The 26,254-nt window shown below is 48.2% G+C and overlaps 1 protein-coding gene across 2 annotated transcripts in view; it reads left to right on the forward strand.

The window, feature by feature from the left end:
• Positions 1-26,254, forward strand: part of LOC143169447 (acid-sensing ion channel 2) — a 524,671-nt gene that overhangs the window by 466,591 nt on the left and 31,826 nt on the right. For both annotated transcript variants that reach the window (XM_076356823.1, XM_076356824.1), the window contains exon 2: positions 6,838-6,988. In XM_076356823.1, coding sequence (XP_076212938.1) covers positions 6,838-6,988 — 151 coding nt within the window. The remainder of the gene's footprint in view (positions 1-6,837; positions 6,989-26,254) is intronic.

A 26,254-nucleotide genomic window follows, 5' to 3' on the forward strand; every position in this document is an offset into this window, starting at 1 on the left:
TGGAGCTTCACCATTATAGTTTATTCATTTGCTGCCAGAATATTAGTGCTATATTTCTTTTTAAATATCCACTCAACCAGTGCTAAATTGCAGTGATCGCTGTGGAGGTGATTTATGGCAGCTATAAGGACCCTCCATAAGTACTCACCATTCAAACAAATGCTTGCACCAATATGCCATTACAGGGAGTGGCTGATTGCACAAATAAGAAGAAAATGGTAATATCTCTTAGTGAATTAAATGTGCTAGCCTGTCATGCTTCTGCGTTAGTGCTGCTACAGTTTAACTGTTCTTGAAGGGTAGAATATAGGGGTATGAATTGTGATCCTCTGGGCGACTTTTAATGTCGTCCTATAAAATAAACAAATTAAAAATAGAGTTGGTCCTCTCCAGTGGCAAGAACTGGTTTTGAAGGTGGAGATCGATGTATTAGGAGCGTTACGTGTTACGTTGCAGCTTGTCCGCAATGGTAGACTATTACGTTCGGGATGCTGGCTGCTGCTAGTTTGTAAAAGAAATAACATTAATGCCAGCCCAAGACTATCTTAGCCTCAGGCGGAACCTAGGACCTCGATAACTTCTTATTTAAAAATAGCAGACTTGTATAAAACCGGAGCTGATGTCCCTGCTGTTCTCATACAGTCAAGCGACAGCGGTGCCCAGAGGGGTGCGGGCAGAAATCAAACTGATTTCAACAAAGCATCTCCCTGCCTTGCCTTCCAGAGTTGCTTGACAGGCCCCACTGGGATATCTCAGTCTTGGAGGCTGAAAGGAAAAGCCTGTCCTTGTAAACACATCTCTGACAACTTTTATGGCTCCGCTTTCTGGAGCTCTATCCCCATTACTCTTCTCTGTTGCAAGATTAAACCTGACACCATGAAGGATGGATAATATTTTGCTTGTCTGGCATGCTTCTATGCCAGGTCTCCAATAATACAAAACAAACGAAAATTTAAAAAGAAATCCATGGCTACCCTTTGAGGGGACGAAGATGCCAAAGTATGTCATCTATGTGCGTTTTCCCTCCTGGTTTGTGTTACTGTTTGAAAGAGCCGTGCCTTGCCTTACAGTCTCTTGAGGCTGACCGACCAGGTCACTTTTTGAATACGTGGGTCTGAGTTTTTGGTATTCCCCCAGTGTTTTTGTAGGACTGAGACACGTAATCCTCTCCAAGAAGAGGATGCCCTGTTTAGGCTTGCATCCCCCTCTGCATGGGACAGGGACTTGATTCCTTCTTTCTTTCTGCACTTCAGTTTGGAAGGGAGATGAAGTCCTTCCTGCCTGTTAGGTGTGAATTCCCTCCTTACCGAGCTGTCATTGCAGCCTTGTTCTCCTTTGGAAAGAGATCCTCTTGGGATTTGATGCTTCAGAAACCTGTTTATTGTAGGCATCCGTTGCGATTTGCTCATCGCAGCCATCATTTCATTTTAAATAATGTACCGCTACCTCCTGCCAGGGTGTGAACAAATGGACCATCGTGTTGCGCTTGCATGGAGCCAACCGGACCGTGCTGTTCCTTGCACCTCAAGTGAAATAATGACATGGCTCGATGCCACCGTCGGCTCAGCAAGTGCCACGGGAGAGCTGGTAGCTATGGGAATGTATCACTGTGCCAAAAACTCAGAAATAAGGTCGTCTTTCCTCGTAAACAGGATCTTTTTCCCATCATCTCATGTGCATTCCTGCCCAAACCCATCTCCGTTCTCCCCAGGCTCTTTCAGCTTCATGTTCCCCTTCTCCTGGACCTGTCTGGAAAGTCCCTTCATTTTCCTTTTTGCTCTGTTGTCTGTGATGCTGTTGAATGTGGCTTGGTAGGATACGTGTGTCTGACACCTTTGTGTACCGCAGTTGTGGAGAAAATGATTGTGAAGGATGCTAATTTGCTCTCCTTTCAATGGTTAGTACCTTAATCTGACAACTAATGTCTTGCCTTGTCAGTGAGCTCTAGCCTGCGTCTTTGTTTGGATTTTGAAAAGTAATTCACAGACTTCAAATTACTTGCTTTTAACATCATTTTGCTCCGTATTGAAAGGATAATTTATCAGCAGATATGTTTGTCCTGTGTATGCTGGTTATAAACTGTGAAATACTTTTTTCTCTATTACTCTGGTCAGGCTTGCTTGCATTTTGAATATCAGTCTTTTTTGCCCTCTTGGTTTGACACACAGCAGGATATACATTGGTGTCTCGGAGCTTTTGACAGTGGTGACTTCTGGTTTGTACGTGGAGTCTGTTTGAGATGCCCATGCTCTGCTTTTTAATTTCACATTTTTCCCTTTACGTGCTAAAGAAGGGCTCATTGTGTTACTCAAATACTATTTCACAGATTTTGAACATGTTTACCTTTGTACTTAAATGGGGATTTTCAGAGGAGCTGTCAAAAGTAACAAGTCATCCATCAAAGAAAAAAATTGGTATTTTATTGGACTATTCTCAAGGTACATGTTTGTATTTTTGTTTCTGGCTTGTGCTGGACCTTCTTTTTATTGCAAGTTAAAACATTACTAACAGCGAGGAGTGCTGTTTTCCCCTAAGACAAATAAACTGAGGTTAAATCATTCTGCTTTGCCTCGTGTTTACTGTCTCAGATGTATCACGGCAGTTAGTATATTCTGATGTTGCCCTTTCCAAACAGCTCTATCCTTTTATCCCGAGGATCTGATAACACACTGAATCCTTCCCTGGTTATCAGGGAGCCCAAAAGAGCCTGAAACCAAGAGGATCCCCTGGAAAAAAGTTACATCCTCCCAAATAATCATTCATAGCAAAGGTGAGAAGGTGAGGAACAGCACAACCCCGTTTAATGTGAGTTGAAATGAATGCATATGGATTTTTTGAACTTGGCAATGTCTTTTTAAATGCTGTTGTAAATAGGCTTTTATAGCTTCTTAGGGAAAGATGGAAAACTTCGTTGTTGAGGCTCGAGAGAGAGGTACTCACAGTTGTCCCATGCCGTAGTCTGCCACCGCGGTTGAGCATTGAGCACCAAGGCTCTGCACGGCTTGGCTGTGTGCAGGGAAGTTTTATATATGGGGATGCCATATATATATGGCATTTCTGTGGTTTGGTAGGAGACTGTCCATACAGACACGCACTGCCTGGGGTTTCTCCCAGCAGAGGAGGTGGAAGGAACCTGCCCCGGGTTTGAGGGAGAAGGTAGCTGGCAGTGGGGCATGGGCATCCCATGGGAGCTGTGCTGGGGAGGAAGAATGAACCCTGTGGGGCTTTCTTTAATGCCTGCTGTCTCTCCACGACTCCCTCCTAAGCAAGGCTGTGGGCCTCAAAGCCTTCATCACTGTGAAACGGCCGCTGGTGTTCTCAAGCTGAGGTTAAACACCATGTCCATGCTCAGAAAGGTGCTTGCTCCATGCAGCGTCGGTGGAGAGCAGGATGGATGGGATGTGTTTTCTGGGATGTGGAGAGGTTGTACATAGAGGTGAAGCCGCTGTTATGTGTGGCATGTTGTATATAGTAGGGTGGTGACTGCTGGGACTGTAGCGCAGGAGCTAGCAAGAGGTCTAGGGGGCTTCTTCAGGGGCTTCTAGGGAGGTCTGTAGCTGCAGTGAGCACGGTGACTTTCTTCCCTTCCTTTCCTTCTTCCTTTTCCGTGTTTTTTTTTTCTTTCTTGTTTGTTTGTTTGATGTATTTGTGACTCCTTTCTGCCTGGGAGCAGGGCTAAACCTAGCAGAAGGTTGCCTGAAGGCATCCCCAGTCGCTGCTTGAGCAGTACCACTGCTCGTGGCTCATGGCTGCCTTTCCAATAGGGTCCCTGCAAGCAACCCTGTCCTGCAGGGAGAGGCTCTCATTTCTTCCTCCTCAGTTTATTCTCTTTGATTTTCAACTCTCTGTGCTTTCAGGCCTGGGTCCTCTTGGCCCTGGTGTGCTCACCCAGGGAGGGCTGCTGGAGGTGAGCAGTGGGAGCAGCGTGCAGCCCGCTCAAACCCCAAATGGAGGCATCTACATGGGGTTTAGTTGGATCGGGAGTGAATCTCCCAACTGTCCCCACTTACCGTGCTTTGGTTTGCATTGAGCCTTGGCGCACTTGGGCTCAACTCCTTGTGGATGAAACTTAGTGGAAAGATAGGCTCCAGCCCAAATGGGCACCCAATGCATGAAACTGGGCTCGAGCTGGCCCAAAGGAATAAAAAGCCCTGAACTGAGTCTAGCATTTGGTCCTCCTCCCCAGCTGTTTTGCTCTGTAGGTCTTCTCCTGGTCCATGCTGTTTGCTGATGTATCCCTTGTTGGTCTCTTCTTGAGCACCAGTTCTTTGCTTAGCGTCTAAGCCTGGTGATGATCCTACCCCAAAGTTTTCATGTTGTTTGCCAGCTCTGGGTACTTCAGAAAAGGTGCCTGATTCCTTGTTAGGACAAGCATTCATGTTCTCCATCATACCACAGTCGTGGCTCCGGTGTGGTATTTGGCTATACAAAGCCATAAGTGACTGTCTGATTTGTGGAGATGAAAGGGTGGATACGCACCAGGAGCCTTAATGAGGCTCTGTGCTTGCTGGTGGCCCTAAAGAGCGGCAGAAAATCACTGGGCTTCCTTGGAAGCATTTCCTTGCAGAGTCCTGGGAGCAATGTAGATGAGGCCAGCAACACATGGATTTAAGCTGTGTCTCAGATAGTCCCCTGGCCTTGCCGTTGCTCAGGAGCAGATGTGGGGCTGGGAAGCAATTGCATTTCTTCCATACGTGTGTCAACACATCCCAGGTTGTGTATGACTGGACAGGTTTCCCATCTTCTCCTGTGCAGGAGAAACATCTGCCAACGTCATGGCAGATGAGCTCTTGGCCACGGCCAGCAGCCTTTCATGGACTCTGGTGGTCACTTGCTGAGGGTGGAGCTGAGGGGATGGAGGAACGTCCCTTCCTTTTCGAGTCACCATTTGATTTCTTTTTCTGGGATTGGGCTTCTGGACGTGCAGCTGACGTGAGCCTTGGGCCCCGTCACTTGAGATGTTGTTTGTTGGATAAACATGCCCTAACTGGAGGTTTTACACTTAAATTTTTACAGCTGCAAAGGGCTGTATAAAAAGCCCCATAAAATTGCCTGGATTCATTTGGCTAAAGACTGCACTGGGTACATCAGCATCTAAATCCTTATTCAGCATTTAGATTGCGCTGTTGCCCTCAGTACAAGCTTGCTTGTCCCATGATTCTCACTAATGCAAGTTTTCTTCTTGCTGTATTTTAAACTATCCTAATTAGGTATTTTTTACTTCTGCCTTCAAAGCCTATCTGGGAAAACCCGTCTACGGGCACTGGCTGCTAACACAGACTTACTGTTGTTCAGCTTATCTTTCCAGCTTGAATGGTTTAATAGGTCAGTCAAGTATTAAAATGGGATTTTCACTTGGATATAAAATCTTTTTTAAAGGGCATATTTTTTTTCCCCCTGCAAATGCTTCATATTCTCTGCGACCCTTTTGCTCCGACTGGAGGTTTTTATCTTGAATATGATTTCATATTTCTCTTTTTTCACCTGCTTCCCTGATGATGTGATTATAAGGCATATGTCAATATTTGAGGGGAATAGATTGCTGATGACTCCAGCTTCTGTTTAGTTGTATAAATCATCTTGGGGCCGCATGATCTCAGCAACTGCGTTAGCAACTTGTGATTTCTGACGGGACTGCAGCCAGTGTGCCGCTTGGTGTTGGGCTCCCTTCGCTCTGAATATTCATTACTGGTGTTTGCTGGTTGCTTACTGATTGCAAAACCTGGACTTTCCGGAGCCGTGAAGCAGCAGAGTGACTCGAAGACGACTCACACTCCCCGTTTCACGCTGGTGCTTGTCAGGAGTCACCACGTGCGATGGTTGAGGGATTTCTAAATGGCTCTGAGCCATTTTATCCTCTTTTACTATAGGAAGAAGTCCTGCACATCTGCATGTCCCCCAGTCTGTCAGTGCAAGGCGTAGGAGGGACTTGTTGTGTTTTAGTCTGTGGTTTTCCGTATGTTCTCCCAGTTTGAGGGAAGGCTGAGCACAGGACTTGTCAATGCCTGAGACCATCAATGCCACTGCGATCAAAGAATTCACATCTCTGCTGCTCCACCAAGAGCCACCCCACTTGGAAACCCGTGTCCGCCCCGCTTTGCAGAGCTGCTGGTGGCCTGGCAGCCCCCACCTGGGCTTTGCCCAGAGTTTCTTTCAAGAGATGGGCCAAAATGAGACTAAAGAAAGAGCAAAAGCGATGGAGGAAATCTTTCCTCATTTGCCCAAGTGTTTTTAACTCTTACCATTTGCCAAGTAGTGGCAGAGTGAGGAATGAACGGGATATTGCACTTTTTTGTGTCGGGAGAGCACAGGCATCATTCACATTGCTCCCTTTGGGTGGAGAGCAGTGGGCACGAGCTGTGCCTACAGGGTTTGATATTCAGCAGCTGGATGAGCATGGAGTAAGCGTGGGCTTCGGTGCTGGCGTTTCCATCCTTTGGGGATGAGCCCACCTCTAGGTCTGCAGCCGTGAGCACACAGCGGTGCTGGACTGAGGTGCCTCGCACGAAACCGAGGAATTGAGTTATATTTTAGTACAAGCTCAAACACAGCATGTACGTGTGTTTCTCGGAGACTTAACATGATATTACTCTGGCGAGCTGCTGAAGACGTTTGTTCGCTGCTCAGAAACGGCTTTCCCTTCCTCTCTTCCATCTTTTATTTTCTGTAAGGAGAACACAATATGCTAAATGATTAAACCGGATTAGATTATTCTGCAGACATTTCCCTTTGAGCTGTGGTGTGTGGCCGTTTCTCATCCTTCTGCCCGTGTTTGGGTGGGAAGAGGCATTGATTATATGGGAAATACTATATTATTTCTCTCTTCTCTCCTCACAGGTGTTTACAAAATATGGGAAATGCTACATGTTTAACTCAGGAGAAGAAGGACGGCCTCTTCTTACCACGGTTAAGGGTGGGACAGGCAATGGACTGGAAATCATGCTAGACATACAGCAGGATGAATATTTGCCAATATGGGGAGAAACAGGTAAGACCTTCTTTTTTCTCCTGCAAACATGCATGTACTGGTGATTTTTTCAGAAAGACCATCCCATCCTCCCCAACCAAGGTCTAGACCTAATAGCTCTTGAAAGCGAGAGGAGCCCAGTCTGTGTATGGAAACGAGTTGCTTTTCTTCTCAGTGTCTGCGGCTGCCAGTTGGGACGAGCATTTCTATAGTTCAGCTCATCAGTGAGCGCTGAACTTGGGTGTCTTGGCACCAAAGTTTGGGATGCCAAACAGGAGTGTCATTGCCTGTCCTGGGACAAGGGTGGGCACTTGTGGGTGACAAGAGGTGTGTTGTCTCCTTCAGATGCTCCAGCACGTCCCTCTTCCCTAGAAAGGCATTTTTGGGAGGCCACATTCAAGATGGACCTCCAGCTGTCTGTGTTTTCCTCCTCCTTGAAATTTGGGGACGTTCATTGCCCTCATTGTTGTCTTTGTGTGGGTTAGTGCTGCCTGGCTGGACCAAGGGCTCGACTCATCGCACTCGGAGCATTTGGGATGGATGGCATCTGTCCCCTAACAAACCCAACTGGGTTGGGCATCATCTGAAGAGCCAGTGTGCTGCACTGCAGCCCTCTAGTCCTTGCACAGAGAAGGGCAGAAGGTGCTGACCAGAAAGGCTGGGGCTGTGTGCTGTCTTCCAGATCTCATGGGTGGGGATGGCAGCACTCAGAGTGGATGTGGAAACGCTGCCTCCTGCAAGGGCAGCTCAGCAGCTCCCGTCATCCCAACCGAGCTGCCACGGTGGAAGCTGCTGGTAACATTGGTGCCAGTTTCTTTAATGAACCCTGCCACAAAAACGGCAGGTAGGAGGCTGGACTCTGCAAGAGGGGTGACACGGGCAGGGGACAGCATGGGGAGTGACACGTGCCCCCAGAGCCACCCATTTAGAGCAAGCCTTATCAGTTCTTCAGCAGTGGTGGCTGCAGTTTTCATGAACCCACGTTGACATTTTAAACAAAACATCCAAAAAAATGTTGGAAAAATTGCCAGCCTCTCTGTTTCTCTGGCAGTAGCACGGCAGAGCGTTGCGGTTGTTGTTTTTCAGGATGAGGTTGTGTTTATTTTTGGGTATCAGGAGAGGGAGAGGAGCAAATATCACTTAAGGTTTTGTGTCGCCGTCACTCCATCATCCTGTGCAAATGAGCCCCTTCGAGCACCTTTCAAACTTCTGCTCAATAGCAAAGAGGAGAGTTGGTTGCATTCATTCAAAACTTAGAATTTATTTGTGTGGTGTTTGATTCTTTTGATTTAAACAGATTCCCACAGTCCCATCAATCATTTAAAATTGCACAGGCTTTTATAGCAAGAGTTTTGCCTTCCAGTTTTTATCTCGTACTCAAAGTCAGCCTGATCTGGCCCAGGTGAGGAGGAGACGGTGATTTGAAGTAATCGTTTCTGACTTGTTGCATTTGTTTGAAGCCTTGTCCTTTTAAAGGCAAAACAGGCTCACAATACAGAGTGGGAAGATGAAGCGCATCTTCTACCTCTGATGCTTTATCACTTACAGACTGCCTTGAGGGAGCCTGTGGGGGCCGGAAAGCATTGATGGCTTGGAGGTATAGCAGGCTAGGACAACCCCACTGCAAGCTCTGTCTGTTCAACTTTGTGGGGTTTTGGACCCCTCTGAGGTTCCCCGTGGAGACACAGACCTTGTGTCACGCCGTTCTCGCTTTAGGCTTGCTTTTTGGAGCTGCCTTTTGGAGAATCTTTAGGAGGAACCCATCCAGAAATGCGCTGCCTACACAAATTTGTTCTTTGGGTGGCTGTTTTCTATGGGACAGACCCTTGCAGGAAGCATGAGCCAAGGCCACCACGACGGGCATTTGTTGGCACAAATGCGCTGCCTACACAAAGAGCTGTGCTTTTCTATCACTGCGATGGTGGGAAAGGTGGATCAGTCTCCGCTGGGTAAACCAGACTCTCATTACACAGGAGGCAAAAAAAAAAAAATTAAGAAGCAAGTAGAGAAATAAATTGGGCGGACAAAAGATGAGGGAGGAGGATCAACCAGGTCTTGTTCTTGCCGTCTGGCAGGGAAGCTGGGCAGGAGAGCCTGTGGCAGTGGGGAGGAGGTTTCCAGTCTGGTACCTCGATGTCTATGAGCATCACCATCATCCAGAGATTAGGTGGGATGGCAGCTTCTGCTCTGGTCACTCTCTTCAGACAACTTTCAAGCCCTGCATGTGGCAAAGGTGCTTGAAACCTGGCCATGGCTGTGGACTTGAAACCTAAGGGGGGAAAAAACCCAACCCCGAGTGCATTCATTTTTTTCAAAGATCTTGTGGCTTTTAGGGTCTTTTGAGTCCCGACTTGACTTTTGACCACATGTGGAAGGGAGCAATGTACCCCTTTGATTTTCAAGATGCCCCTGATGATGTCCTGCCTCCTGATGACCTCACCGCTGCTAATCTCACACGTATTTAACTTACATTTGTACTCAGCTAAAGATTACAGGCATAGGGAGGGATTTTCATGTCCCTAGAACTGGGTTGATATTATGGGACTGGATTGCGCTGGGATAGTTATTAAGATCTCTATCTGACCATGAAATGCTATAGGATTCAAGGCAAAACTATATAAATAGGGCTCTTGACTTGGTTAAATGGTGTAGGAGAGGCTCCTGGATTTGTTGCAAGCAAATTTGGCCATGTTCTTACATGTCCAGGTAGAACTGGTACTTGACTGTGAATCTCATAAAACATTACACTTTGCCTTTCAACAAGAGACTTTTTCGTCCTCCACATTCGTACAGCACCTTCTACAAGCTGTCTTCAATCTTCATTGAGCTCTCTGGACACTACCAGAATAAAAATATTAACTATAGTGGTTAATAGTTGCTGTTCCCATGGAAACACTTAACTCAGCTCTTAGTAGGTAAGTGAAGGAGTTGATGATTTCCAAATATTTGCATAATAATGTAAATGTGTTTGGAATTAAATCTCCTCAGCTGCTACCACTGGGACTGCACAAACTTGGCTCTCCAGTGAAAAGCTTTGTCAAGGGCACGCAGCTCTTAGTAGTGAACTTCAACCCTTGCTATGGAGAGGGATTGGGGTGGACATGGGGTGAGATCTTTGCGTTGCAGTGCCAAAGCCACGTGTAGGCACGGGGAGGTCCAGCCATGGGGGTACTTTCAGGACGGAAGGAGTTGAGTTTTTTCTTCCCAGTAAGTTCATATCTCCGTTATAACCTGAGCTGTTCTGGTCTCTCCTTATCTTTAACTCTTCAGACACTTCTACAGACTGGCTTTTCTGCTCCATTTTCCCAGTAGCCATCCTGTACCCAGCAGCTGCTCTTTTAGTTGCTTCTTAGGCAATGATTTTTGTGTGGTTGAGTTACTTGACCTTTTTTCTCCAGTTTCCAACTTCTGCAGTGTCCCTCAAGCCTGGCTGCTCAAACCATTTCTGTTCCCAGCTGATCGTCCCATGTTAATCCAAGTTTTTCCCAGAGCTATCTGGAGCTGTCCCACCCGAGCTGCTGTCTCAGACATGGTGTTTGCACCCCGTTAGGGCTTCACAGATGCTTAAGGTGGACCAACCTCCATCACCACAGAGAGCTCTTCACATGGAAAAACAATGCATTTCTCTGGCCCATCGTGGTGGCCTTGGTTCATGCTTCCTGCAAGGGTCTGTCCCATAGAAAACAGCCACCCAAAGAACCCTCCGCGCCCCAGTTCACTGCCTCTCCATCCCAGCCATGGCCGGGACACCCTGTGGGACCTTTCCTCCTGCACCCTGGGTCCCTCAGACCCTCGCTGGCACAGGGCAGTTGTGGTTCTGTTGGATGCATGGCTGATTTTTGTCAATGCTAAGTTCAGACGGTGGCATCTTATTCTGTATTTAGTCCCGTAGCTGCTTTGCTTTTTGCTCCAGATTTGGAGATGCCATAAAACCGCGTTCTCCTTCACAGCCCCACATGAAAATAGTTGGCGCGTGGACTCCAAAAGCCTCATTTTGCTGCTGGCTGCATGCCTCAGGATCTCTGCTTTCTTTTTTAAACTGTTCTTTGCAATTCAAATAAGAAGCGAGGAAGGAAAATACTGGTTCGTGGCTTGGGATAGGGCTGCTCCAGGAGCTGCTGCCACCATGTCACATTGGCAGATGCTTTGTAATACAAAAAGTGATTTCATTGTTACTTACTCGGCAAACAAAATGAAGTGTGTTGTCACTCTAAAAAGACCTTTACTAAGTATCCATTAATATCTTGGGAAGCTGAAATATCTTGTCTAACAAGTTGCTTGTAATAGAAAAATATACCTTTTGCTTGACTGTCTGCATATGCAAGCCCATTATTTGAACATGTTACATTTATGGGCGGTCTAATTTTGGAATAGCGAGTGTACACAGGCTGCTTCAGTCTTGATTTTCAAGTGCAAAGAAGAGGGTATTTTGACTGTCTCTGGATGTCATGGCATCAGGCAGCCTTGCCATCTTTGGGTGTGCAAAAATATTGTGTCAGGACTGTCAAAATCATGAGGCGCGTGGCAAAAAAAAAGAAAGATGATAAAAAGAAAACGAACTGGAAATCTCTGTCTTCTGAATTTTGCACTTCTAGAATTTGTATTTTGTAGCATTTTACTTTAACCATGAGCGTACTAGACATGCAAAGAGTAGGAAAATAATTTGTGCTTTAAATATTAAATATTAATATTCCAGGTGGGAATCATGATGCAAACAAACAAAAAACCCTAGCAATCCTGCACGGAGGTAAAATGCAAGATGGAAAAAATTTATACCGGGGAAAACTCTTTCCAGTAACCGAGGGGGGAAACAGCAAACCACAGACTCAGAGTAGCGTAGGTGGAAGCTGCAGCCAGTCGTGCATATGGCACGGAGTCTCCCAAATTCTGCGGTTACGCATCTTTGTCTCACAAGATTAGGTGCTGGGGAGTGGCGGGGCTGCGGAGGGTGTTTGTTTTATTGCGCTTGATAGGGAAAGTGGCAGAAATGCAATCAAATATAGTAAAAGAAACTCTAATTTATAGCGGTGACTATTTGATTGGAAAGGGAATCCACTTCTGGTTAATCTTTCTGGAGTGGCCCAAGGTATTATATATTGACCTAATACAGCAGCACAGTAAATTGGAAATCATTTAGGCTACAGGGCTGTAAATAAGAAATACAATCAGAGAGTTCTGCGTTTGTGTTTCAGGAATTGTTGGATAAAGATGAACATTTCATACCAATTAATCAAGTAACACACTGAATAAAAAAAAAGGGGATGAGAAACACGCTGTAAAATTGCACTAAGAAGCAGCATGAAATCTGTAAAGCTTGAGGCTTCGATCCACTTAGGAGACTATCACGCAGTATTATGGGCTGCTATTATTTAACTCGATAAAAAACACGGGCTACGAGCAAGACTTTTGATCTAGGTCATGCAGAGAAAGATCTCAAGCCTGTTTTCTTCACGCCCAACCCATTTGGACTGTAATTTATTTTTTTGCTTCCCAGTAGGGCTTTTTCACGCTGTTACGAAGTGGTGGGTACCAACCCCTGTCATCAAATGGTGGCTGCAAGGGAAAACCATCTGTTGGTGGCCGGAGGAAGCCCCTCTCCAGGGGGTCGTGGTTTGGGAAAAGGAAAAGCCAGCGGTGTGTGGTGGGAGCTCGGGGACCAACCTCTGCCGTGCCCGAGGCGCTGGATGCTCGCCCTCCCTCCAGGCATCGCTGCGGCATGTCTGTAGCATTAATCCAAATTAGCCAGAGGTGCAGGTGGTTTCGGTGGCATTGAACTTCCACGCCGCTGCTTTTCTTCCTCATTAAAGCCGCCTTAATTCCGCTGATCTCTTTCCATTTCCAAATTGAATTTAGATAAATTGAATTAGCGTGGCTTTAATTTCCAACCGGGGTCTTCACACGAGCCCTGATACTGTAGAAGTTAGCTTGGATTTGTTTGCGGCTGCTGGCTGTTCTGGGAAGGGGCTGTTTGGGTCCTCCCTGCGTCTGTAAGAGGGGGAAAAGTGACGGTGGTGCCATCCATGCTGCGACGAGCAGCACTTCTCAGCCAGCCCTGATCTTCCTCCGGCTGCATCTCCCCAGGGACCGGCTTGTGGTGGGATGCTGCAGGGCAGAGAAGTGTGCTGGGACATCGTGCCGACACTGGCACAAGCCTCGCTTTGTGCCCAGCTTTGGGTAGGTCATATTTTCAAAAAGGTGCCTCTCTGGTGGCTTTTTTCTGGTGAAGACTATGTTATCAGGGCTGTGTTGAGGGATCTACTGCCTGCTCTGGATTTTAGGATCTGTAGTGGAGCATCTCTGGGATCTGCCTGAAGTTTGGGATGCTCCAGGCATCCGTTCAAAGGGATTTGCAGCACCTATCATCCACATTCACTCCTTGCAACCAGCACCACGGCGATGCTTTTGGCTTGAGACAGGGCTGTTCCTCCTCATTGCTCACAAAAGCCCTGATAACTTTTGGGATCCTGCAGCCAAGCCGCTGCGGAGAGGACATGGAGGGAGCGAGGGTGACCCCGGGCAGGTGCGGGTGGCTGGAGGCCAACGCTGCCAACCCTGAAAATTCATCTTGCAAAAATTTACTGATGCGGGCACAAATTGAGAGTGTTTCCATGGTTTCTTTGATTTTGCCACCCCCACCACCACCACCACCCTCTAGGATTTCGTGCCAGGCAAAACAGATTTAAACAGCATCTCCATGCTGCTGAGATGGGTCTGCGGAGCGTTGTTCCTGCTGCACTACAGCATCTTATTGCAAGGATTTTTACAGCAAGGAGGGACAGTTGATTTAGCTCAGGGGTCAGATGTTCCCCCCGCTTTCCCCAAAGCTGCCCCGGCACTTGGTCTCCAGCTGTGCAGCCTCTGTGCACGGCACATTAATAAGCCCAAGCCCTGGAGCATTTGATTTGCCAGCAGTGGAGAGGCACAAAGCTCTCCCTGTCATTTACTTCTGCATATTAATATGATTAGTGGTGGCTTCATAAATTCAGGCCTCCTTTTGCTTACAAAAGATCTGAATTCAAGTGGTGGAGGAGGCAGCCTGGGCTCCCCCAGGTCACAGCTGCAAACCCGATGGGCTCCTGGTGTGGTCTGAGAGGCTGTTTCAGATTTACACCACGGGGAATTGTCTGCAGGCTTTGAGCCACCGGTTTTAACCAAAGAGTTTGGGGGGAAAAAGGAAGAAAGACACTGGTTTGTGCATCTGCTTCGTTCACAGCTTGTGGAGTTTGAAGTCGAATAATTATAATTAACATAAAACTCCTCTGTAAATATAAAATAAGTAGGAGATGACCTGGGAATGGAAGAAGCAATGGGGAGCAGCAGGTATGCGCCATGGTAGGATGGTGGGCTGCGGCAGTGATTGGTGATGGCTTGCACGGGGATATCCTGCACACGTGTTCATGCAAAACCCTGAGCACGTTTTAAAACCGCTTCCTAAAAGTCGGTGTGGTAGTGCTGACTCCAGGGCTTCCCAGAGCTTTTGCAATTTCTTCTCCATTACGGGGATGTTGCGAGCAGTTGCCTCCTGCGTGCAGCCACGGCTGCCTTAGGCAGCTTTTTTGCAGATGAAACTCTTGTTTTCCTTGGAAGGGTTGGTTCTCAATTTCGTTTATCAACTAAACTAAAAAAGGAAAGAGGGGAAAAAAAAAAAAAAGGGAAGAAAGGCAGGGCAAGGTGTGTCGAAGAGCAACTTGCCTTCTCCAGCACTTTTTCAGCCCAGAGCATTTTCACCAGCTAATTAACAAACGGTGTGTGTACGTGTAACAGCGCAGGCGGATGAAATGCTGCTCCCTCTGGAAGGAGGAAAGACCAAAAAGGCTTTTATTATTCACAGTAAGAATACATGATGGTTTAAGATGGAGGAAGTGATACTGAATTCATCTGGAAACTGCAGCAGGGACTTGGGGAGCTGGAGGGGGACGGCTTTGCTTGGCATTTAACCAGGGCTCTTGGGTTAATGCCCTCTGTTATTACAAAAGAAGCATCCCGGGATCCTGAATTAACAACTTTCCCTCCTGATTAGCTTCAGCTAATCTTTTATTAAGGAATGCCAGATAAGACGCATTGGCATCTTCACTGCAACTTTATTCGTGGTCTTCAGGGGATGTGGCAGTGCGCTACCTTGCTCTCAGTTGTGCCTGGGGCTTCACTAGCTGTTGGCCCCTAACCGTTCGCAGGGCAATGCACAGATCTGGTAATGTCATGCTGTGGCAGCGGTGGTGGACATCCCTCCCCGGCTCCTCTCCCACCCAACACCTTGTCTCCCAGCAAGCCGGAGCAGAGAAATGAATCTTGGCTGGAGTTGAAATTCAATTTATGCAAGAGCATAGACCCCCAGAAAGGCACAAAATTGAAATCTGAGTAAGTCAAGACGGCCACAGAGCTATAAACCTGATATCCCCCATCACCAAGGGCGAGCCTCGTGTATCGGCTGTTTATGAAACTGAGAGGTTGACTCGTGGTAATCGGTGTGTTCAGAGCCCTGCACAGACACCCCTGTGCCAGAAATATTTTAGATTACAGTCTGCAGTGAGAGCCCACAAAAGCGATGAAGAAGATTGAACTAGGGTGGTAATTTGTTGCGTGACATCAAACTCGTCCGTAGAGAGTCAAATTACCCTCGCTGCTTACGTCCCTTTCTGCAAAATGAAGTAGAGCTTCCTGTGCATAAACCTTCTCTTGCTTAAATATAAGCTATTAAACGCTACCACGAAACGACTTCTGCTGAACCGCAGTCAGTGCTGCTGCAAAGGGAGAAGGCTGCTTTATTTGAAATGATGCGAAGGTTTGGCATTGCCAGGCAGCAATAATTAGCCAAGGCGATAGAAAAACACCCCAAACCCCAATGACACAGGGTTGATTCATCCTTCTGAAGACTTGAACGTCCAAAGAGATAAATGGTACCTATAAAGCAGCAGTGGCCTTGAGCATAAATAACACTGAGGGGTTCGGGCCAGAACAACTTGTTGCTTTTTTGCAATAGGAAACTCTGATCTCGGATCAACTCATCAAAGGCAGCTTGACCTTTAGGAGGCTGGTTGGTGTCACCTAAAGGGAGGCGTAAAATGTGCTGCATCTTGGACCTTTTCCTAATGAGAGCAAAAATTCATTCAATTAGCCAGGTTTCCTGGGGAGAAAAGGTCAATGTTATTTCCACCTTCCACCAGCCCCCTGACAACCAGAGCATCCACAAAATTAGGCTGCCACTAAAAATCAATTACAGTTGCCTGAGCACACTCATCAGTAGCGCCGGAGTGAAGAGAGGCAGCTCAAAGGTTACTCGGGTTTTTGTGTCTGGGCTGTGTCATTAAGGTTGTCACATAACTGATATACTCCTCTTCGTGGTGAATTGCTCTCCGGGGCCTCTCGATGTTATCATGGAGCTGGGGAGAGCCAATACAGTTGTTGAAAAAGCTATTTTTTCTCTTGTGATGTAGCAGGTACTGCTGTTTCCATGCGCCCAGGAAATTGTCAGGGGCTGATCTAGGTTCAGATTGCCCCAAGGATTGATGTTGGCCATCCAACAGGGCTTGTGGAATGAAAGGACTTGGGTGGGGGGAGATTTCAACTTGGTATTAAAATCGAATGGTTGTTTTTGTTTTTGATAAATAGGGGAAAATGTTCATTTGTAGCCAGTCTTTAAGCTTGTGGATTTCTGAGCCCAAAACAGGTGCTTTTTTTAGCCATCCAGAAGACTATCTCAACAGCTTTGGCAGCTGGTAAGCGAACACGAGCCTGAAACCTGTGGGCTTTTTGCAAGGGATTTCCTCACCGGGCAGCACAGGCGAGTCAGTACCATCCCCGTGTTTTGTCCATCAACCCCTCTGGTCCCCAAGATGAGATTGATGCTGAGGTCCTGGCCCACGAGCTCGTTTAAGGAGTGCGTTTCAGCCCATCCTAGTGCAATCAGCACATCATGCAACGTCCTCTAGGTCCAATTTGGGCCAGTTTGGCAGTTAGACACCCAGAATTAAAAAAATAATAAAAAATCGCAGTGCTTGTCTGCTGCGGGTATCTCATCTCCTCCTTTCCCAGCACCCAGTCCCCTATACAGGCACGTATGCGCAGAGCGGTTAAGACATGGCTGGGAAAGCTGCTCCTATTCCTGTGCTCCCGCTTGAGAAGGTGAGTGAGCTACTGTGACAGCAAGGCTTTATCCTCCGTAGGACTGGTATTAGCAAGCACAGTCAGATGTCCCCAGTCACATAATGTTGTTAAACTGAAGGCTGTAAATACATATCAATGACTTAATGAGAAAATCCTTTAAGGCATGTAGATGCTTCAAAAGCTTTTCTTAAAAAAAAAAAAAAAAAAAAAAAAAGCCCTGAAGTCAGGAAATGTTCATTTAAGGCAAAACTAAAGGAATAAAAACTAGAAGCTGGCTTTGGGAAATCTGGTAGAGCAAAGATAAGGCACCTAAAATCAGCGGATACATGTTACAAAGCAATGCCATGCAGCATTAAAATCAAATATGCATTTCACGCTGCAGCTTTCATTCGAGTCTTTGTGGCTGGTGTGTTAAAGTTAAATGTCCGTAGCTGAAATATGAGCGCTCAAAATAGGGAGTATTTGTGGGGTAGTAAGGAGGCATGAGAAGAAGCCTGTCATGGCCAACGCTGGGGCTATCGGCCGGTGCCCGAGTGGCTGACACCGAGGTGACAAGATTTGGGGGCTGCTGTCTGCAGCCTCAGCCTTTGCTGTCCCAGGAGCTGCAAAGGTGCCTGCAAACATCTGATTTTTCTTGCTGTTTTTTCTGAGCACTAGGAGTGAGGTATCAGTGACTCTGAGGTTTTGGGATGCTCTCTGGATGCACCAGTTTTACGTGAGGATAATCCAGGTCATTACCCCCCTCTCTGGTCTTGACCCTTCCCCGAGTGTCTTTGTTTCCCTCCTGGAAGACGAAGAGCTCAGCACATACTAATCAATCTCACGGAGATACCAGGAGATTTTGTGGCTAGAAAGCGCTTTGAAGATAGAAGTCTTTTGCAAGTGCTAATTAAATTTAATTGTATTAATCTCTTTGGTGCAGGGATCATCGTTTTGCTCTGACTTTGTCCAGCCCATAGCAACATGGGCTCCAGCTGACGTTTGAGACCTCCCAGGTGCTTCCTAAGGCAAATTGCTGTAGTCCCCGTGCGGTGTAAAGCTGTGCTGAGGATGATGGTGGAAGGGTTTTCCCCTCCTGTAGATGCTCTGGAAGCATTTCACTTGCACTGGGCAACATGAGTAGAGACAATCTTCTCTTAAAAACATCATGGCTTTGGCCAGCTCTGAAGGAGCAAATAAAAGATGTATTTCCTGAGATAATGCAGGACTTTGTGAAAGAAATTGAGGAGCCCCAGCGCGCACACACCGTGTAGGAGCGCTCTGTGGGGGTTTCATGCAACTCTTGGTGGCCGCTTTTTACTTTATTTCATAGGATCACAGATTGGTTTGGATTGGAAGGGACCTCTAAAGGTCATCTAGTCCAGCCCCCCTGCCGTGGGCAGGGACATCTTCAACTAGATCAGGTTGCTCAGAGCCCCGTCCAGCCTGACCTGGAATGTTTCCAGGGATGGGGCATCCACCACCTCTCTGGGCAACCTGGGCCAGTGCTTCACCACCCTCAGCGTAAAAAATTTCTTCCTTATATCTAGTCTAAATCTACCCCCCTTTAGTTTAAAGCTGTTCCCCCTTGTCCTGTCACAACAGGCCCTGCTAAAAAGTTTGCCACCATCTTTTTTATCAGCCCCCTTTAAGTACTGATAGGCTGCAAGAAGGTCTCCCCAAAGCCTTCTCCTCTCCAGGCTGAACAACCCCACCTCTCTCAGCCTTTCTTCACAGGAGAGGTGTTCCATCCCCCTGATCATTTTTGTGACCCTCCTCTGGACCCGCTCCAACAGGTCCGTGTCTTTCTTATACTGAGGGCTCCAGAGCTGGATGCAGTGCTCCAGGTGGGGTCTCACCAGAGCAGAGCAGAGGGGCAGAATCCCCTCCCTCGACCTGCTGGCCACGCTGCTTTGGATGCAGCCCAGGATACGACTGGCCTTCTGGGCTGCGAGCGCACATTGCCGGCTCATGTCCAGCTTTTCACCCACCAGTCCCCCCAAGTCCTTCTCGGCAGGGCTGCTCTCCATCCCTTCATCCCCCAGCCAGTATTGATACCGGGGGTTGCCCTGACCCAGGTGCAGGACCTTGCACTTGGCCTTGTTGAACCTCATGAGGTTCACACAGGCCCACTTCAGGAGCTTGTCCAGGTCCCTCTGGATGGCATCCCGTCCCTCCGACGTGTCGACTGCACCACTCAGCTTGGTGTCATCTGCAAACTTGCTGAGGCTGCACTCGATCCCACTGTCTGGGTCATTGATGAAGATATTAAACAGCACCGGTCCCAATACGGACCCCTGCGGGACGCCACTCGTCACCAATCTCCATCTGGACATTGAGCCATTGACCACTACCCTCTGGATGTGACCATCTAACCAATTCCTCCCCCACCGGACAGTCCACCCATCAAATCCATCCCTCTCCAGTTTAGAGAGAAGGATGTTGTGGGGGACCGTGTCAAAGGCCCTACAGAGGTCCAGATAGACGACATCTGTAGCCCTTCCTGTGTCCACTGATGTAGTCACTCCATCACAGAAGGCCACTAGGTTGGTCAGGCAGGACTTGCCCTTGGTGAAGCCTTGCTGGCTGTCTCGAATCACCTCCCTGTCTTCCATGTGCCTTAGCATAGCTTCCAGGAGGATCTGTTCCATGAACTTCCCAGGCACAGAGCTGAGACTGACTGGCCTGTAGTTCCCCGGCTCTTCCTTTTTTCCCTTTTTAGAAATGGGGGTTATGTTTCCCCTTTTCCAGTCAGTGGGAACTTCTCCGGACTGCCACGACTTCTCAAATACGACGGATTTCATTTCATCATGAGGCAGCATCACCAAATTGTCATTGTCCTTTCAGTTACAGCTCTCTCCTTGCTTGTTTGCAAGGCAAAGTAGCCAACAGTCCATGTTGAGCGTCTCTGTTGAAGAGCAGAGCTGTCTCTGGTTGTACCGTGTCTCGTTGCAGTGATACAGAGCACTCAAAGGAGTCACAGATGGCAAAAAGCATCTAGAGCATGCTTCTGGATGGCTGGAGAGCAGGTAAAGACTATCTTCAGCAGAACAGAAGAGCAGAGGGGGGAGTTGTGATTAATTATTCAGCTTTTATGGAGGTTAAAAAGAGGGCAGGAAAGAGTCAAAGCTCCTCTCTCATCAGCCTGCGAGCAGTGCATTTCTGCCACTGTATTTATTAGATCCATGATGGTCGGATGTGTGGAGGAAAGATGAAAAGGGAGGAAAAAGCTTGAGTGTTGCAAGGTCTTTATCAGCTCTGCTGTGTCTGTCCTGCTGGAGCTCCAGCCATTGCAATGATACGGTGGTGGCACCTGCTGCTATGTGAGGTCTTCTGCTGCACAGAGTTATCTGCAGCAGCGCTGGGCTTCACTTGAGATGGTTGAAATGAGGAAGGAGTCGACACTGTCTGGTTTAGAGAGGATGAAGGGGAAACCCTGGTAAGTCTTCAGGTATGGGAAAGACTAAGCTGGGGAGAAAGGGAGCCATGGTGGGTAGGTGAAGGACGAATGGACTTGGGTGGTGGGGAGGACACTGCACAAAGCCCTGGAAAGATGTCTTCTCCTCCTGTTGTCCCTGTGCCTGTAATGGAGTGAGGGAAACCCATCTTCACTGGAGGTTTTAGGGACAGGTTAGATGACGGTCCATCGGAGGAGGCTGGGACTGCCGTGATGCAGCCCTGGGGCAGGAGCTTGGGTTTGGTGGTCTCACCAGGGCTCTTCCAGCACCGGCTGTTGAGACGGGTCACTTGGCGCCCATGGGGACCCTGGCAGGAGCTGGCCCTGCCTCCCTGCAGGGCAATGTGTGGGTGATGTTACTGGTGACCTGCGCTGCTGGCACGTTGGCATCTTTCTTCTGCTTCTTGAGGACACGTTTCTAAAGCTTTCTCATTTTTTGGCACATTTCTAATGCTTTCTCATTTTTTGGCAAAGTGAGGTGTACCGGGTCATGACTGTTGATGGGGCTGGATGACTTTCCTGCTCAGTGACAGCAGAGTGAGATTGCAAAGCCACATAAAAGCCAAATAAAAACCGAGCTGTTTTAGAGCTGCGTGGTGCGCAGAGGCACCACCACCTGGGGAAAAAACCCAAGCATTGTGGGGCTATCTACGGTTGGTTTTGGCATGCTGCCACCACCGATGTATACTTTGCTACCAACACCCTGGAAAATGGGGAGCTTTAGAAAAGAGGGCTGTGACTGTGTTTTGTTTATCAATTTTAATATTTTTGTTGTGGTTATTACTTCCACTACTACTATCTAAGGAGAAGCTTATAAAGATTAAGAGAGGGAAATGCCATCTGCAGAGTTTGGCCAAGTGACAAATTATACTACATGATGCCGCTAACTCAAATATTTTGGAGAGTGTGAACAGCAGAGAAGGGAAGTGATTACCATTGCCTTCACTCAAATATAGATGTACAAAAGGAAAAGTCTCTTTTCTTCTAGTGGAAGGTCAGCGTGAGAAAAGCAAAATAGGTGTCTTTGGAAGCGGGGATGTGAAAGAGGTTTCTGCTATTAACCAGCCCTGTACACATCCCGAAACGTGCCAGGCAGCTGGAGGCAGAAGTCGTTCTCTTTACGGGGAAAGGCCAAGGGTAGCAAAGGATTCATGCAGGAGCCTGGAGAAAAAGGGCTCTGAGCCAGCTCTGCTTCTCCTTGCGATCTGGTCACCTTTGATCCAGGGCAAGAGACCATCAGCTCGCAGGGATGTTGTTTTTGAAGGCTCACTTTCAGGCAAGAAACCCTTTTTGTACTGGTTCTGAGCACCTTGGAGCTGTGCACCAGGTGATGGCGTTTTAGCCATCCAGCATCCTCCCCAAACTAATTTATTTTGTGACGTTTCAGCACCTGCCACAAAGTCTGAATCCGGTCCAGGCTGCTGGTCCCAGTGGGGGAGCAGAAGGTCCCCCCCAGTTTGCTCCTCCACGATCCAGGCTGTTTCACTGGTGGCCTTTCTCTATCACTTCTCCGGCCTCTTCCTCCAAGACATCCAGGTCACGGGGGTTTGACTCCCATCTAATTCCAGGCTAGGGCTGAAGCAGCAATGTGGTGTAGCCACAGCACGAGGAAGGTCAGAGCCGATTCTGGGGGAAAAAATGGCAAAAAATCCTGTTTATTTCAGTGATGTCCTGATTGAGATGCATTTCTCACACTCCAGGCTCTCATCCGAGCGTGTTCCCAAGGGAAAAACTGACACATTTTAACGTTATACAGCAGTTTGTTATACTCCATCCCGGGAGCCAGTAACGATTTATCTTCAGTGTCTCATCGTAATGCCCTTCAGTGCAGATATTTATTTCTATAACGCTTGTAATGGCCTCACGGGGTTGTTTGTATAATGTTGCATGGGCTTCCATAAATATTTCAATAGTAAAAACAGTAATTAAGCATTATTGCTGCGATACAAGTTAGTATTGAAGTTGTGAAAGCTGAAAACTCATAAAAGCAAGAACACTTGCATCTCTGGCTGTTAGCTCCATCCCGTGCCGCTGCGGCCAAGAGAGCAGGGCTGGGCTTTGGACAGGAGCGGACCAAGGCTTTGGGGGCTGGATTTGGTCATTTTGCTGCCCCAGGGCGGGATGTTGACACGCAGGAGCCTGCGTGAGCCCAGGGCTGTTGCCGTAAGGGTGCTGAGTGGGTCCCATGGGCACAGGGATCCTCTCGCTGTGCCCCGGCATGGGGCGAGAATGGAGGTTTCCAGAGGCAAAATCTTTCCTTGGGGTTGGAGTTGGGGACTGTAAAATGAACGATGCGGGTCTTTGGGGCCAGGTAAGAGTGGGGAGATGCGGGAGGCAGCCTTTGTGTCTTCATAACCCCGATGGTCTGTTCCCCTGCCCAGCTCCCCGATGGTTTAGCTTTCTGGGTGCAAAAGCGGGTGCAGAGCAGGCGCAGCCATGCATGGTGCGCACCGGGACAATGCAGGACCTCAGCCTTTCACCATGAACCCTACAGCCTGGAAGTGAGCTGTGGGGCTGTCTGTGAGCCTTTGCAGCCAAAATCCCTTTGGGCTTTGAAAGGGCAACACTTCTCCTCGAAGGACAGATGATTGTATCCTGGCCCCAGTGCCACAACGTGATATTTAAGCTGTCAGTGCTAGCAATACACTTTGTATTGCGGCTATGTATTGTTGGCTCCAGACCTTTTGATCTCCAGGTTAGACTTATTCACCATCAGCTTATCCTAGTTTGGATTTTGGTTTTTGGTTTGTTTTTTTTTTACCAAATAATTTCCTGTCGATGGAAGCGCTCTGCTCCCTTCTGGTGTTTGCCTTTGATGTATTTATAGAGAGGATTCATAGCCTTCGTCTCGCCAGACGATACACAACCCAAGCTGTGTTGGACTCCTCCCAAATGCTGGGTTCCCCGCTCCTCTTCCCATCCCAGCGGCTTTGGTGTGCTCCTTTCCCTGTCTCCATCGATCAGGCTCTGGTGAGCGAACCAATGATGGTATTTCAGATGAGGTTTCGCTACTGAGACTCTTAAGTCCCCTGGCTTGCAGGCATCATTTCTTTCTGTGTGTTGGCACTTGAGAGGGTGAATTTGGGTGATGAATGGGGTGACAGAGCTCTGAAAGCTGGAGTGGAACCATCCCACCCTCCATTACCCATTGAAAAGAGGTTTCTCATCTAAACAAGTCAAGCAGCCCCCAAAGGTTGGGGTGGATAATCACCCATCCCTCCTCGTGGGCTGTGGAGGAACCCTAGTGATCAGCTGAGACTTGATGGTCAACTCTGAGATGGCCAAAACACGAGGAGCCGAGCACTCCCCTTGCTTTGTCTCTCTTGCAAAATTCATCTCATCTCCCCAAAATCTCGGCAGGGTCCAGCTATGCCTTGTGCTCCATCCCGTTGCAGTATTTCACCTCCTGCCCAGTCTCTCGTGCTGCTGTTTTCTCCCTGTGCCTTGCGAAAACTCAGAAGCAACCTCCAGTATCGGCAACGCCGTTTTCTGCTTAAATCTCCAGGTTAGCGCTGATTGATCCCCCACCCCCCGCCAAATTCATTGCGGCACTGCAGGCCGGGCTAGATGTAATTTTCACAGGTTATTTTTATCAGAGGAAAATATTAGACTGCCTCCTGCCATGTGAGATCTGTCTGTGCCCCGCCGGCCTTACCGTGGGCAGCGCGCTACAACACAGTGCAAATATTTTTATATATAGCATCCTCCATATGCGGCGTCGGGGGACGGCGGGAGGAGAGAGGGCTGGGGGGGCGAACACCGGGGGCTTTGGGGGGGCAAAGGGAGGGAGGTGGAGATGCTGTGAGGAAGCAGCGATGCTTTGGGCTGAAGATGGGACATAAAGAGAGAGGCAAAATCCTTTCCTGGTGCAAAAAGGGTTTGGTTTTGGTGTGCGGATGATGGGAGCGGTGAAGGCACCTTGGAAGGTCTGCCGGGTGGGAAGCTGAGATTGGAGGAGCAGAAGGGACCCTGGGGGAGCATCACCTCCTGCGGCCGCCTGCTCTCCCCGCTTTGGTAACCCTAATCCTGAAAAATCGCTGTAAAATAGGATATCATAAATAAGCTAATAAATAGGCAATATGAAATTCTCCACTCCCCAGGCCCACAGACTTTTAGTTTTTCTTCTATTAAGGTCTAAAATCCGTTTGTCTGCTAGGGGTAAAAATTACTAGGTGGTGAGTTTTCTAAGGTAACGTGGAGGAACTGAAACTTCTTGTGGAAATGTGTGGAAAAACCTAAATCTCTCTAAAATACCCTGCATCCCAGTTGTTGAACCATTGCTTTGGATGCGAGACCAAGACTTAGACCCTTGTATCCCTGAGTGAGAGCAAGGGGTTGGGGCTTCTCTTTATCTTTTTTCTTTTTTTCTCCACCTCCAGAAAAGTCAGCTATTGATTTCAGGTCTATCTTGGTCCTTACTGGACAACACTTCAAAATCTCAAACAAATACATGAGCAGGAGAAGCATTTCCCTCACCGATGTAACTAAAATACTTGGGTTTTTTTCCCCACTCTGATAGACTAGCTCTTTCCTTTTCCATTCAAATAAGTGTTTACTTAGTTGCCAAGTTCACCAAAGTGCTTTGAAATTACATCACTCAAAACACTGACATTTATAGGCGATGCAAATTAAATAGACATAACCACAGCTGTCAGTGCAATTCAGGCAGGGCACGGAGTCAAGGTTTCTTGAAATGGTGAAAACCTCTCTGCCCGCTGCCTGTCGTCAAATGTCCTTGTACTGGCAGTGATTTTATTTAATTGCACGCTAACTCCAAAGCTTTTTCCATCCAGCCCGGCTTTGCGTTCAGAGAGAAATTGCTTTTCTCCGAAAGGATGCAAAAGCAAATGGGACCAGCTCTGGAGCTGGGCTCTGGCAGCAGAGTCCTCCTGCCTGCGGGGTCTTCTGGTGCTTCAGCCTCCAGCAATGTGTCCTGGAGAGGGACCAGGAGAAAAGAAAGAGTTGTAAGAGGTTATTACTCTTTGGAGTGGCTGCAGAATGAGAAAAGCGAGCGGGTGATGGGGAGGCACGAGCTTGGCTTGAGAGGGAAGTCTTGTCCTTGCAGGATAAAGGCCCAGTGGGAGCAAATCCTGGTTATCTGCCGGTGGTGCTGGACCGGTGCGAGCTCTACAGCATCCTCCAGGCTGGAAAATTAAGCACAGATCTGCGGAGGAGCTGGACCTGGCACAGCATGGTCTGATGACCTGCATGGACCTTGCAGTCCCATGGAGGCTCTCACCGCAGGTGAGGGTGGCGGTGGTGATGGGATCACCACTTGGAATGGTGACCCACCATCTTGGGGTGGTGACCCACCTCAATTTCCATATTTATTCTGCTTCTTCTGTCCCACTTTGGGACTATCATGCTTTCCCGTGGGACCCACGCTCACGGAGAGCTGTTACCCACCCCTGTTGGGATGCAGAGGGGCTTCCTAGGGGCCAGCAATGCTCAGAGCTGGAAGATCTCCTTGGCATCTCTTTGAACCTCCAATTCAAGAAACCGCATCCTGCTGACTCCTCTAGCAAGTGCGTGGAGATGACATCTCCTTTTGGGCAACACCAAAAGCTGGCTGGACCCCTGGGCTTCAAGGTGTCCTGGTCTCCCCGGGCAGGCTGCCTGGCTGCCAGCCCATCCACCCGCCCCGACGGGGGCAGCAGCAGAGCCAGGACCCAGCCTCGGCACTGGGAAATCTGCTTCCATCTGGCTCCGCTACCAGCCAAAATTAGCAGCAGCTCTTTCACCATTTA

Source organism: Aptenodytes patagonicus, chromosome 20 (assembly GCF_965638725.1).
Source record: "Aptenodytes patagonicus chromosome 20, bAptPat1.pri.cur, whole genome shotgun sequence".
Taxonomy (NCBI): domain Eukaryota; kingdom Metazoa; phylum Chordata; class Aves; order Sphenisciformes; family Spheniscidae; genus Aptenodytes; species Aptenodytes patagonicus.